At 52.5% G+C, this 14,171-nt stretch overlaps 2 protein-coding genes across 5 annotated transcripts in view; one reads left to right on the plus strand and one right to left on the minus strand.

The window, feature by feature from the left end:
- LMAN2L (lectin, mannose binding 2 like) overlaps positions 1-11,776 on the plus strand; it is a 32,215-nt gene extending 20,439 nt beyond the window's left edge. Inside the window, exons 5-9 of one of the 4 annotated variants that reach the window (XM_037807636.1) lie at positions 143-175; positions 1,246-1,407; positions 1,488-1,602; positions 8,970-9,089; positions 9,512-11,776. In XM_037807636.1, the coding sequence (XP_037663564.1) occupies positions 143-175; positions 1,246-1,407; positions 1,488-1,602; positions 8,970-9,089; positions 9,512-9,654 (573 nt within the window). In that variant the 3' untranslated portion in view covers positions 9,655-11,776. Of the gene's footprint in view, positions 1-142; positions 176-1,245; positions 1,603-2,091; positions 2,832-8,969; positions 9,090-9,511 lie in introns of those variants that run through there. The other 3 variants (XM_037807637.1, XM_037807638.1, XR_005212456.1) reach the window with 3 other exon arrangements.
- FER1L5 (fer-1 like family member 5) overlaps positions 11,769-14,171 on the minus strand; it is a 35,440-nt gene continuing 33,037 nt past the window's right edge. The window contains exons 46-53 of the mRNA XM_037807639.1: positions 14,007-14,095; positions 13,693-13,788; positions 13,355-13,496; positions 13,086-13,185; positions 12,820-13,013; positions 12,571-12,680; positions 12,211-12,355; positions 11,769-12,100 (exon numbers count right to left, since the gene is read on the minus strand). Coding sequence (XP_037663567.1) covers positions 12,044-12,100; positions 12,211-12,355; positions 12,571-12,680; positions 12,820-13,013; positions 13,086-13,185; positions 13,355-13,496; positions 13,693-13,788; positions 14,007-14,095 — 933 coding nt within the window. The 3' untranslated portion in view covers positions 11,769-12,043. The remainder of the gene's footprint in view (positions 12,101-12,210; positions 12,356-12,570; positions 12,681-12,819; positions 13,014-13,085; positions 13,186-13,354; positions 13,497-13,692; positions 13,789-14,006; positions 14,096-14,171) is intronic.

A 14,171-nucleotide genomic window follows, 5' to 3' on the forward strand; every position in this document is an offset into this window, starting at 1 on the left:
CAGAATCCCGGTTGGGGATTTGGGTTGTCTGGGCATCCCTCCCAGCTGGCTCTTGGCTCTTCCGTGGCTGTTTCTCTCTGACTCGGTCTCCTGTCTTCTGTGCCCTCTCTTGTTTTTATAATGATCTGCTGGACCCTCTCAGGCCCAGAAGAGGCGGTACTCTCCAGGAGTCCAGGTACTTGGTTCTTGAGCCACATGGCATCCCTCAGCCCCATGTGTCCATCCGACATTGGCTGTTGTTTGTCATCCACGTGCTGTCACCTCAGGAGTCACCGTCTCTGCGTCTCTGATCTCGATGCATCGCCCCCTTGCATGCTGACCATCGGGGACACTGGCTGCTCACTGGGGGGTGGCAAGCCTCGTGCAGCCCTCTCCCTTCCTCTCTCCCCTGCACTGCCTCAGCCCCGGGCTCATTCTGGAGTGGGTGGATGGTTTCCGAGCAAGGATCTGTTCCCACAGCTCTGCTGGAGAGAGAGGGCCTCCGAAGTAGATGGGAAAATGGGGAGACTTTCCTTCTCTCCTGTGGAGAGAGAGCCTTGCCCTGAGTATTGTGTGTGGGTGCGTCTGCAGTGGGCTGGGAGGGCTTTGGCACTGAGAGCCTGAGAGCAGTCACTGGGGCTGGACCCCGCCACCCAGCAGCTGCCACCCAGCAGCCAGGTGCTGGCAGTGTCTTTCTGAGTCCCAGGCCACTTAGCAGCATATGCTTATGGCATTTGAGAATTTGAAAGGCGCTTTCTGGGATGCAGAGATTCCCCTGCCGGGTCAGATGGGTATTTTCAGAATGCCTGCTGTGTGCAAAACTGGGACCCTGAGGGGGAGGGATGGGCTAGGCTCCACCTGCGAAACAGCATAAGAAATGATTTTCTCCAAGATTCAGCCGCCCTGGTGGTCAGGGAGATAGGGATGTTTATGTGAAAATAAAACCATCAGTCTTGGCTGTACGTAGGTGCCAAGTGGTGACCTCTGGGATTAGAGTTAATCAACCCTCCAGAGCCTCAGGTGCTGTTTCAGGCCTACCCGGATCAGGAACAAGGAGACTTACCGAAGGAAGTAATTCCTGGGCCTACGTGTACCATTTGTGACCGTCCGAATGTGGGTTCTCGGGGGCTGGTACATGAGGCAGAGTGGTCATCTGGCCTGCTGTGAGGGGTTCGGCTTGTCTGTGCAAATCCCTCTTGCTGTTTGCTCAGCTGTTCCTGAGAGCCCCTCCTCACTGTCCTCTGCTGCTCTCTCCTGCTCTCCCAGCGGGTGTTCCCCTACGTCTCAGCCATGGTGAACAACGGCTCGCTGAGCTACGACCATGAGCGTGATGGGCGGCCCACAGAGCTGGGGGGCTGTACAGCCATCGTCCGCAATCTCCATTATGACACCTTCCTTGTGATTCGCTACGTCAAGAGGCATTTGACGGTGAGTCCCCGTCCTGGGTCAGGTGGGAGCGGGGGCTGTCTCTCTGACCTGGCCTGGTTTATCTCTTCCTGCTACTCTAGATAATGATGGACATTGACGGCAAGCATGAGTGGAGGGACTGCATCGAGGTGCCTGGGGTCCGCCTGCCCCGGGGCTACTACTTCGGCACCTCCTCCCTCACCGGGGACCTCTCAGGTACTGCTGCGTGCACTCTCCTTGCATGACGAGCTCACGTCTTGCACCCAGGCCCTGGGGAGGCGTCTCAGAGGGCAGAACCGGGTGAACAGTGCTCCAGGCAGAAAACATCCTGGGCATGTTTCACTTTCCGTATTCTTGTGTCCAGAGCCCCTAAAAACCCCAAGCCCAGGAGTCCCTAGCATGGCTGTCCCTGTCACTGCTAGCAGAGAGCAGTGTCTGTCTCTTTATCAGCCCAGCTTTTCCATCCTGTGTTTTGGGTTCGCTGCTTCCCCCTTTCTGGTGCCCCTTTCTGTAATCAGGCTCCTCTCCTTCCACCATCTCATGTGCTTATTGCCCCTTTTCTTAACACACCATTTCTTGACACCCCCCCCAATCTCCTTCTAAGCAACCCCCAGACCTTCCTTTTAGCTCAGACTTTTTTCTTTTTCAACTTTTTAATTTGAAATACTTTAAAACTCACAAAAATAATGCAAATATCCCATACAGAGAACTCTGACACATCCCTATTCTCAGAGGCACCCATATCCACCAGTCTGAACGTTTTGCTGCAGTTGATGGATCATTCTGTCTGTCTCGCCGTCTATCAGTCCATTTTCTGAACAGTCAGCTGTGGGTTGCGTACATCATGCTGCTTGAACACTTATGTTGGGGATTGAATCCTGTCCCCACCCTGGTCCTGTGGTTGGGAGCCCATCTGTCATCATTAGAAGATGTTACTAGCTGAGGTGGGTGTTCATCCTGTAAGGCTGACGTCTGTATAAGCAAAGGGAACTGGACACAGAAGGAGAAGCCACGGGGAGCAGCCAGAAGCCGGACGTCAGCAGAACCCAGAAGAGAAAGAGATGCCGCTCTGTGCATCGCCAGGGGACAGAAAAGTCAAGGAACCCCAAAGCTGCCCGCCAGCCAGAAGATACCTCTGGAGGAAGCAGCCTTCTGGTCTCTGATTTTTCAAGCTGACCACTGTATGGTAATTGTTTACTAGCCAGGAAACCAGAGCAGTTTTTGATACCAGAAATTGAGGTGCTGCTTTGACAAATACCTAAAAATGTGTAAACGGCTCTGAAACAGGGTGATGCGTAGAGGCTAATTGTGGGAGAATTCAGAGGAACTTCGTAGAAAAGACCTCAAGTTCTTTTTTTTTTTAATTCAATTTTATTGAGATATATTCACATACCATGCAGTCATACAAAGCGTACATTCACTTGTTCACAGTACCATTATATATTTGTGCATTCATCACCAAAATTAATTTTTGAACATTTTCATTATCATACACACAAAAATAATAAAAATAAAAATTAAAGTGAAAAATAACAATTAAAGTAAAAAAGAACACTGGGTGCCTTTTTTTTTTTTTTGCCCCCATTTTTCTACTCATCCATCCATACGCTGGACAAAGGGGAGTGTAATCCATATGGCTTTCCCAATCACATTGTCACCCCTCATAAGCTATATTTTTATACAATGGTCTTCAAGATTCATAGGTTCTGGGTTGTAGTTAGATAGTTTCAGGTATTTACTGTTAGCTTCTCCGATTCACTAGAACCTAAAAAGGGTTGTCTATATAGTGTGTAAGAGTATGTGCTAGAGAGACCTCTTGGCTCCTTTTGGAATCTCTCTGCCACTGAAGCTTATTTCATTTCCTTTCACATCCCCCTTTTGGTCAAGAAGATGTTCTCCATCCCACGAAGCCGGGTCTAGATTCCTCCCTGGGAGTCATATTCCATGTTGCCAGGGAGATTCACTCCACTGGGTGTCTGATCCCACGTAGGGGGGAGGGCAGTGATTTCACCTGCCAAGTTGGCTTAGCTAGAGAGAGAGGGCCACATCTGAGCAACAAAGAGGCATTCAGGAGGAGTCACCTAGGCACAATTATAGGCAGGCCTAGCCTTGACTTTGCAGCAACAGTTCAAGTGCTTTTAAGAGACTCAGTAGAATCACGGAGGTTAAAGGCACTTCTAATGAGGAATTAGAAGGACATGGTGAATGTGTTATTGGAAATTGGAAGAAAGTTTAGCCTTCTAATAAAGTGGCAGAGAATTTGGTATAATTGAGTTCTGATGTCAGATTGAAAGTGATGAACTTCTGGATATTTAGCTGAGATTTCCAAGCTAAGTGGGGAAAATGCAGCCTGGCTGCTCCTTGCAGCTTATAGTAAAATGCAAGAGGAAAGGGATAAGCTGAGAATTAAATTTCTAAGCACAAAGGAACCAGCAATTGATGGTTTTTTTAAAAATTCTTGGGCAATCCAGGTTGCGTTCTCTGAGACTAGGGCCAGAAGCAGCTAAAGGAAACATGGGACAAAGAACTAAAGGAAATCAAGAAAAAGACAGATGAACACAAAGAGAATATCAATAGAGAGACGGAAATTATGAAAAGACTCAAACAGAGTTGAAGACCACAGTAACAGAAATTGAAAATTCCTTACAAGGGTCTGTATTAGTTAGGGTTCTCTAGGAAAGCAGAATCAATGAGAGGTGTCTCTGACTATCAGGTTGTAAAAGTGACTCACACAACCGTGGGTATGCACGAGTCCAAATTCTGTAGAGCAGTCAGCAAACTGTCAACTCCAAGGAAGATGTCTGATGAACTCCTCAGGAAATGAACCGGCAACTTCGACGAACTCCTCAGGAAACGCTTTGCTGGGCAGCCGAAGAAGTGGTGAAGGTCCTGTAACTGTCTCGCTTATAAGTCTTCAACTGATTAATTGGATTAAATCCAGCCAATTGCATTCTCTCATTGTGGAAGGCATGCCCTTTGGTGAGTCATCAGTCACAGCTGCAGCCAATTGACTGATGATTTAATAAACCAGCCTGATGGTTTATTAACCAGTCACAAATGTCCTCACAGCAATTGTTAGGCCAGTGCTTGCTTGACCAGACAGCTGGGTACTATCACCTGGCCAAGTTGACACATGAACCTAACCATCACAGGGTCCAACAGCAGATTGGAGCTTGCAGAAGAAATGAGTGCATTTGAAGATAAGACAATTGAAATCTCGTGTGAGAAGCAGCAGGAAGAAAGAAGGAAGAAAAGTCAACAGAGCCTGAGGAACCTGTGGGACTCCATCAGGCATATCAGTATACACGTCGTGGAAGTCCCAGAAGGAGAAGAAAGAGAGCAAGGGGCAGAGAGAATATTCAACTTCCAAATATAACTAAAGACATGATACGTACAACCAAGACATTCAGCAGACTTCAAACAGGATAAACCATAAATAAACGCACACTGCAACACACCATAATCACAGTGTCAAGTGGCAAAGCTGGAGAGTTCTGAAAGCCACAGGAGAGAAGCAATGTGCCGTACAAACAAGCTGGCTAAGATTAAGGGCCAATTTCTTGTCAGAAACCGTGAAGAGAAGCCAGTGGGTTGACATATTTAAAAGTGCTGAAAGCAAAAAAATGCCATCCAAGGATTCTATATCCCAGAGAGCCCTGTGCCGCCCTGCCACTGCTGCCAGCCTAGCAGATCACACCCTAGGAGCAGCCGCCACTGCCGCAGCCGGTCTTGGCCACCATCACCGCAACCACGGGCAGTGAGGCTGAGACCTGGCAGCCACCTGCCACCGCCCCACTGCCTCCCTCAGCGCTGCTGACACCAAGCCTGGCACCATGGGCAGCGCACGGGGAGCAGCATCCCGGAGACTGCCTGCAGGGACAAGAGGGTCATCGCAGAGAAGGTTTGGGAACAGCAGGATGGTTCAGTATAAGAAACAGATGTGGTGTCATCAACAGGATAACACCGAGGAAGATGTATTTGTGCACCAGACTGCTGCAGAGACGAATAACCCTGGGAAGTACCTTGGCAGTGAGGTGGAGAGACTCTGGGGTTTGATGTTGTTGAAGACCAGTTTTTAAAAGTCTTTGTCTGGAATGTCCCAGGTCTGAGCCTCCTCACTGATGGTCTCTAATGCTTTAGTCATCTCCTTTCCCTGGGCCATCACTTCTTGTTTCTTTGTATGTTTTATAATCTTAAGTTGAAAACTGGACTAGTGCTTTTGACAGCACTTTGCTTGAATGCCAGGAGCTAACAAAAAAAGAACAAGGAAAAGAACCGCACCTTGCTCAGTCTTTGGAGTTTGCCTTCAGGGCTTCTCACACAGTGAATTTAGAGAATAGCTCCAGGCCAAAGCCTGGGGGCCTCCAGTTTGTGCAGCATCTCGTCTTAGACATGCACATGTAGCCCCAGGAATTCCTGTTTACATGGATCCGAAGGTTCCCCTCTCCTTAGAAACAATTTACGCTGTGTCCTGCAGCCAGCAGTCCCTTGCCCCAGGCAGTACCACGTGACTGCTCTCCCACAGGGCTTTGTAGGGGAGCTGGGTGAGCCGCTGTCTGCTTGCAGGGCAAGTTCTGGGATGGCAAGTCCCTTGGGCATGGCCGGAAAGATTGGGCCTGACACACAAGCCCCCAGTGTGTGCACAAGGATTACTCTGTACCTTTTGCACCTGGGACCAGGCACCCCTCCTGCACCTAGCCAGGGATTGGACAGGGGATGGGGCCAGCCGGGGGGTTACAAGACCCTCCTGCTGTTAAGCGGCCTTCCTGATTTGGGACTCACACAGTTACTATAGTCCTTTAACTATTTTCTGGAGTTTTGAGGAGAATGTTTCTGCCAGTTCTTGCTGGTTGTTCAAAGGCGGAGGTGGGCAGAGCCCTTCAGTGTCTCACTCCGCCACCTTGATCGGGCGGGCCTGGAACATTTGCTCAGACTTTGGAGTGTGTGTTGTGTCCAGATGCTTCTGTCTCCTTGCCATCCGCCCCTGGACTGTGCTGTACTCTGACCTTTAGCACTTTCTCACCGAGGTCGCTTCTGTCTCCTTGGCATGTACAGGGCTCTGTTCTTGGCCCTTCCCTGGGTGACCCCAAGCCTCTTCCCTTCCCCTTGCTCCAGGGCCTTGGCAGGGCCTGGCCCTTTCATGCTTCTGGCTCCTCTGGTTCCTCTTCCTCCTCTCTCCGAACCTGGGCTTCTCCCCGGATGCTCATGTTCACCCTTGCCCTTAACTCCAACTGTGCTCTCTCTTGGGAAGAGGTAAGGAACTGAGGGTTTGATTTCTTTTGATTAATATAACTTATTATGGATGAAGCTAGTTTGAAATGAAATTTTTTGTTACAACAGAAAGGCAAGTACCCATCCAAATAGGACAGACTACTCTGCTTCTCCCACTGTTGCCAAGAAAAGTGTGGGCTCAGTGAGTCCACATCTTCCAATTTTTCAAGAGAAGCTGTAAATTTGGATTTTTAAAATGAAATCTGATTTTTAAAACCCCAGCAGCTAATTTTTCTTAAAGTCAGCTTTATAGCAGTATGCTTTATAGTCAACAGACATGTACAGCTTGAAGAGTTTTGACAAATATGTACACCTACGTAATCCTCAGCACACTCCAAGTATAGAATGTTTCCATTCCCTGCAGGGAACTCTCTGGGCCCCCTGCAGTCAGTCATCCTCCCCTTCCCTGGCTCTCGGCAGCCAGAGGCCTGCTCCCTGTCCCTGTGGAGATGCACGTTGGCAGCTGGGTTCCAAACACCGGGCAGCAGCTCCAGCCTCAGCAGGGCTTGGGAGCCAGGCTGGAGAGCGTGGCTGTGTGATCTTGACCTGTGACTAGAGGGGAAAGAGGTTACCTTGTCTGTATGTTTTCCGTTGAGCTTACAGGTTTCTAGGATTTGCTCTGTTGCCTGATGTAGTTGTCAATGGAGAGTTGTTCCCAATTGTTAAGAGTTGGCAGAAGAGAGTACTTTTCTTGTTCATCCTGAGGAGTCCTTTGCCTTAGGATTTTTGCTGTCTTGCCTAGGTTACTAAGTCTGTTTTCTGTCATGGGAGGTCCCTAAATACAAGCAGTGTATTCCTTGTGGAGCACTCAGTTGTCATGCAGTGGGTTGTGGAGGCTGTGGACAGAGTTAGGACAAATCCCAGCTGCCCTGAACTTTGATGTCCCTTCACTGGGAGGAATGTTTCCCTGACTTCTCTCTTGTCCCATGTTTTAAACTCAGCCCTAATGGCTAAACTATTTTTGTGACTGATGGTGAATGCCATGATAGGATACTGTCTGGGAATCTGCTCAAGAGTCTAGCTACCTGTGCAGCTGTAGATGCATCCCAATCCTGTGGTACGAAATCCAGTCTCCGGTAACTAGGAGCAGAGCCCCCAGCACCCAGATTCATGGGCTCTCAATACCAGTTTCCACTAACAGGAACTAGAGCTGCTTAGAGAAATGGCTGGTTCCAGTTGTGTTGGTTGAAGCCGCGTGTACCCCAGAAAAACTTGTTTTCAAATTTAATCCACTCCTGTGTGTGTGAACCCATTGTCAGGAGGACCTTTGGATCGGGTCCCTTCAGTTAAGGTGTGGCCCACCTCATTCATGATGAATCTGAATCCTATCATTGGAATCTTTATAAGCAGAGTGAAATTCAGATATATAGAGAGAAAGCCCCAGGAAACAAGATGGTGAAACGGAACCCAGAAGAGAAAGAAGAGACCAGGAGAGGCTGCTGTGTGCCTTGCCGTGTGGCAAGCTGAGGACAAGGCTCACCGGCAGCCCCAGTATGCCACAGTCTCTGGGGAGAAAGCAGCACCTTGATACGCCTGATTGATTTGTACTTTATTTTAGCTTCAAAATCACAAACAAATAAGTCCTCATTGTTTAAATCGACCCATTACATGGTATATGCTTGAGGAGCTTAGGAAACAGAAGCACAGATCTAGAGCAGGAAATGTACAAAATGAGGCTGGAACTTCACAGTAAAGCAAGGAAGAAAGCGAGAACTTCTGGGTTCATGTCAGAAGGACTTAGGAGCCCATGGACAAAATTGGGTTGAGTTGAGCATCAGGAAGATGCTAACCGCAATGTGTTGTGTAAATCCATGAGTGTCTGTGATACTTTAAAAAGAAACAGAGAATGCCGGTCGAGTCCTTGATCCCTTGTCTGGTAATTATTAGTGAGAGTCAGGGTCAAGTTTGCAAGGAGCTTCAGAGAAGAGGCCGGGTCCAGCAGGGCTGTTCCACGGCAGCAGCTGTGCCCGTCCATGGCTGTCAACAGCTGTCATCACTGAAGGAAGCTGCAGAGCTGCCACCACCTCTCTCTGCTGGCAGGTTTCACATCTGACACGGGGTGTAATTCCTGTAAGTGTGATCTCCTGATTCTCTGTTATACAGGGGATGCATGCTTGTTGAGAAAAACTGAAATACAGAGCATAGAGTATTTCCTGTTCCCATCCTTATTTTCAGATGAGAAAATAGAGATTTCAGTTACTTTTTTTCGAGGCTAGGGCTAGTTAGCTGTGGATCAGAGCCTTGAACCCAGATGCCGACTCCGAGATAGCTCTTCTTGGGGTGACTGGGTGATCCTCATTCTGCTGCTGTAGATAACCACGACATCATCTCCCTGAAGCTGTTTGAGCTGACAGTGGAGAGAACCCCGGAAGAGGAGAGGCTGCAGCGAGATGTGTTCCTGCCCTCGGTGGACAACCTGAAGCTACCTGAGAGTGAGCACGGGGCTGGGGGCTGTTCCCACGGTGGGGGTGGCGGCTGCAGCCTTGCGTGGCTCTGAGGCAGCTTGTGCAGGCCACTTGCAGGCTGTCTCCTTTCGGGGGGTTTCCTGTGAAGAAGAGGGAGCATTTGCCACTGTGAAGAGTAGCAGGGAGGGCTGCTCACTTTCTTTTTCTTTTTTTTTTTTAAGAATAGTTGTAGGTTTCCCAAAAAAAAAAAAAAAAAAACCATGCAGAAAAGGCAGTTCCCATGTATACCCTCTCTGCCGTTTAGTTCTTAAATTGAGGAATTCGGAAAGGGGGAGCTATGGCTCCCCAGAAGTGGGTGTCAGAAACTGGGGACTGGACAGCCTGTTGGCTGGCCCTCCCCTGCTGGGTGGCCTCCCCATTTCTGACTTGCTTCTCTCCTGCTTCCTCAGTGACAGCTCCCCTGGCGCCCCTGAGCGGCCTGGCCCTCTTCCTCATCGTCTTTTTCTCACTGGTGTTTTCAGTGTTTGCCATTGTCATTGGCGTCATACTCTACAACAAATGGCAGGAGCAGAGCCGAAAGCGCTTCTACTGAGCCCTCCTGCTGCCACTGCCTCTGTGACGTCACACTAGGGGTGGCCTGCATGCCACCCAGGGGGTCTCCCCCGTCTCCAGCAGCCGGCAGGGGCCCTGTGGTCACAGAGCTCTGGATGCCGGGCCCCCGCGTCCCCACGGCCATCCCTGGGTTCGCCTGCGTGGTGCAGGCGTCCCTTCTGCCCCCGGGCCTTGCTGCCTTGATGTGCCTTTCCCCGCAGTCCTCTGAGTAGGTGAGGACAGACGGGGAGAACATACGCCCTAGTGATGCCCAAGTCACAGAGCAGAGTTTCCCAGCTCAGGCTACCTTGTTGACTCAGAGGGCCCTTGTGCTATGTCTCGAAATCTTCAAAGAAAGAAGACGGCTAACTCCTCATGCCTTCCATTGGAGGCTGATTTTCACCCAAGTCTCCGACAGTGTGAGGCACCTTCCTTGGAAACCTGGAGGAAAACAACTTCCACTCCTCCCCTCCTGCTCCGCCCCCCTCCCGTTCTCTCCACGTGTGACCTGACCTGGGAGACACTCGGACGCCTCTCTGCTGGGGCCTGGGGAGGCAGAACCACTCATGCTTCACCGACCCTTGGTTCCTTGGAGAGTCGTAGGGCTGGGGCTTGTTGCCCTGGCCCCCTGGCCTTGTTCTCCAGCACGGACTCGGGCCTCTTGTGTCCGTGGCCTTCCCAGACGGGCTTGGCTGAAGGCTGGAGCGCAAGTGAAGGGAAGTTCGGAGGGCTTCGGGGGCGCCACGGAACTAACAGTGAGACTGATAGAGCTGCAGGCTTTGATGCCGAACATAATGTCTGCCGCATGATCTGACCACAGGAAAGTGTCTCTGCACCTCCTGGAGCCAGCATGTTTGGAGTTACTGTAAACTCTGCTGTGAGGGTTTAAAATGTTAGGAAGCCTTCTTTTGGCCTGGGCTTGGATACTCCCCAAAGAGGAAACTTGCCGCCTTTTCCTCACTGAATCCGGAAAAGTTGCTGACCTTGTGTTGCAAGTCTGAGAGCAAAACACCCTCATCATCTGGACCTGCAAAAATTTGTTCTTGAGCAGCACAGCCTGGGTGTTGTCCCATATGTGTCAGCCCTCTTTCTGCTACCTTAATTGACCAGAGGTCACGTGCTGCTCACCCGGCTTCCCTGCCCCACAATGCCATTGATCAGCGGGCCAGGGTCTCCCGAGGGAAATTCTTCAGACATGAGTTTCTGACTCAGTGTCCTGCCTCCCTTGTGTGGATTTTGGGGAAGGCCCAGGCCTTTTTCCTGTGCTTTGCTCTGCCTTTTCCTGGGTCCAGGAAGCCCTCAGCTCAGCCCAGAAGGAAAGGAGAGTCAGCCATGGCTGGGTGTAGGTTTCTGTTCTCTAGAGCCTTCTGTCCTTCCCCAGGTGTTTAATTCAGCATCTCAGGCTGCCGTGCATTCCTGCAGGTGAGAGTCAAGTGGGGCCGAGACTGTCCACCTTCCCATGGCAGCAAAGTTGTTCCAGGGGGCCAGGGGACAAACTGACCTAGAGCCTGGCCTTAGCACCAGGGGAGCTGAAAAAGCCAATGGCTCTTTTTGTCTTCTTTTGAGCTCGAGGGGCGATGGGGTGGCCTAGTGTGGTGGGAGGACTGAGATGGCCAAGGCGGTGAGGAGGGGGAAGGGGTCTGGTTGCGGGCGTCTGGGGATTCCAGCTCCCGCAGGCCTTTCAGAGGGCAGGGAAGACAGAGGTGCAGGCTCCACCCAGCCCAAGCTGCCCTGGAGCAGCATGTGACCCGGGAAAACCACCCAGCCCGGCCCCACATTGTCCGTCCTGCCCCAGCTTTCACTTTTGCTCTAGAAACAGCGTCTGCTGTTGTGAATGGAGCCGCCTACGTTCTGGGCGCTGCTAGAGGAGGGAACGCGTGGTCTCAGTGTGGTTCTGTTTGTGGACACTGGGGGCAAGCGCAGCGGCCCCTCCTGACAGTGCCCCCCTACCAGCCGGCCTCCCACGCATCCTCTGCCGTCAGCGCCTCTTGGCGTGGAGAGCGCATGGCTGGCTGGCTGTGAGTCTCATCTGAAAGGGTGTTTTTGGCTTTTCAGAGTTTTCAAACATCCAAATGACCAAGTGGCTCTCAGGTATAAAATTCGTTCATTTCAGTGGAAAATTACAACTCGGCCTTTATTGTTGGACGTGGCTTCTGAACAGAAGAGCCAGAGTATCCCCAGCCCCTTCCTGGTGGGAAACCCAAGGGAAGGGCTGATGGTGGGCAGCAGGCCAGCCCCACGGGGGGCTGGAGATCTGGAAAAACATCTCCCAGCTGATTGATGGGTCCTGGCGGTTTTGCCTTCTGGTCTCTTGGAGGCTCTAGCAGGTTCTGGGTGGTTCTGGGTAGTTCTGGGTGGTGGCTGGTGAAGTGGTGGCGGCACTGATGGTTTCAGTGGGAAATGGACATCTGGAGTCGAGGTTTGACCCAGCTCATGGCCAGGTAGTTCTAGAGAGATCACGTGATGGCGTTACCCTTGGGAGCGGTCCAGAGCCGCCCTCCCCAGGGTCACCAGAGAGCCCCCAGGTCCTTTGCCCCCGTCCTGCGGGGTCACTCACAGGCACTGAGTAGATGAAGTTGTAGAGCAGGAACAGCAGAAGCACCACGACAAAGAGGCTCAGGACTCTCAAGCGGTAGCGTTTCCAGACCATGTTGCAGAAGCTTTGCAGCGGCGAGTGCAGCCAGGCTGAGCTGTCTGCACGTCTGGCCATGGGTGGGAGGGATTCCACGGAAGGAAGGGAAGGGGGAGCCTTCAGGTCAAGAATCCAGAGCCCGGGCCCTCTTTTCAGGAGCCCCTCCCCCAGGCCCTGGCTTCCGGCTGAGACTGAGCATTGCTTTGGGATGGCAGGAAGTCATCAGCCCCCTTCCAAATCTTCCAAAGGGAAGCTTTGGAACCTTTGCCCAGGCAGGACCCTTACAGGGGAGGGTGTAGTTTAGGAAATTGGTTGGGTTCTGCCCGGCCTCGTCCGACTGGCTTGAGAAGGGCATCCTTCTGTGTCAGCATCTCCAGAGTCATCTTCACTTTACCCTAGAAACACCATTGGCGGTGGGGGGCTGAGTTCAGCTAGCAGGAGCAAGAGTTGTTCTAGGGCCTCTTCCCAGGGTCCAGAGAGGAAAGGGATTTAATTAGGGTTCCCGCAAGTCTTGACACCTTCCCCAGCTCCTACCGACAAGCGCCATTTGCCACCGTCAAGGACCTGGCAAGGCCACCAGCCGGTCACTGTCTTCATTTTGAAGAGGGAGACGTGCTTGGGGAGGTAGTAGTAGGGCCACTTGGGCTTGGGGTCCATCATTTTGATAGAGCACGTCTTGGCATGCTGGGCCGGGAGGGGCATGTCCGACAGGTCCAGCTCCAGGACTCCTGAGCCCAGAGAAGGGCCATCAGCAAGGAGCTCCCTGTCCCGTGGTCACGGGCCCCAGGCCGGAATCTCACCCAGGAAGTCGTCAGCGGAGAACAGGTCATTGTCCCAGACCTGGATGATGAGCCGGGCTGGGAACTTGGTTGTCGTGGGGTCCAGGCTCCATATGTAGGCCTGGAGGGGGCAGGACAGCCTATGCTGGCCTGCCTTCCCTGGGGTCCCCTCAGACCACCGAGGAGGAGAGCGTTGGCCCGGGGATGCAGCCCAGAGCCGCGGGGAGGCTGGGGTTCCTGGAGCCCGAGGCTGTTCCGTGTACTCCCCCCGGCCCCCTCGGGCGGGTCACCTTCTGTGACTGGACGCACACGTGCTCTGCTGCCAGGTAGTCCATGGTGAAGATGAAGCGCCAGTTGAAGTTGCCCTCCCCGGTCATGGAGTGGTAGTGGATGTCTGTCCTCTGAATGTCCTCCTCTAGCCCGTACAACCACCTGGGGGCCGAAGGCCTTTCACCAGGGGCACGTGCGTTGTCCAGCCCTAGGCCGAGCCCCGTGGAGGGGCTGCCCAGCACAAGCCGGGTGCCGGTGGAAGCGGAGGCCCCCCCCAGCCCGGGTTCGGGGGCCCCAACAGCAGTGGCAGAATTGGGGACCTCAGGGGGTCTCCGCTGGAGCCCTGCTCCTCCCTCACCCTTTGACATAGATGTCGCTCGACTTCCTGCCACTTAAATTGAAGTCCTGCAGGTCCACGTCCTTGGTTTTCCAGATAATACAGCGTAGCTCGTACCTGCAGCCATTGTGCTCTGGGGCTCGGCCGAGGGGCGGCCCCCCAGCTGCAGCCTTGGCGGGGACGGGGCTCGGTGCACATTAGCTTTGCTGAATTGGGGGAGTTTAGGGGAAGAAGCTCCCAGGTTCCCATGAGAGGAAGAGTGAGCAGCCACGTGGTGGGGGGACAGTGGTGTAGGACTGGGCGCAGCAGCCCATGAGAAAGGGCCCTTCACTCACCTTTTAGGCTTTCTGGGGCTGATGTTGACTGGGGGGCCGGGACGCCCCAGCGTCACGGGGAAGATGTCCACCCACAACTGCACCTTTCCCTGGAGCAGGATGGGTGAGCTGGGGATGGGCTGCTCGGGCCGCGCGGCCAGCATGGGGAGGGCAGAGGTATCCGGG

This window comes from Choloepus didactylus, chromosome 17, assembly GCF_015220235.1.
Source record: "Choloepus didactylus isolate mChoDid1 chromosome 17, mChoDid1.pri, whole genome shotgun sequence".
NCBI classification, from domain to species: domain Eukaryota; kingdom Metazoa; phylum Chordata; class Mammalia; order Pilosa; family Megalonychidae; genus Choloepus; species Choloepus didactylus.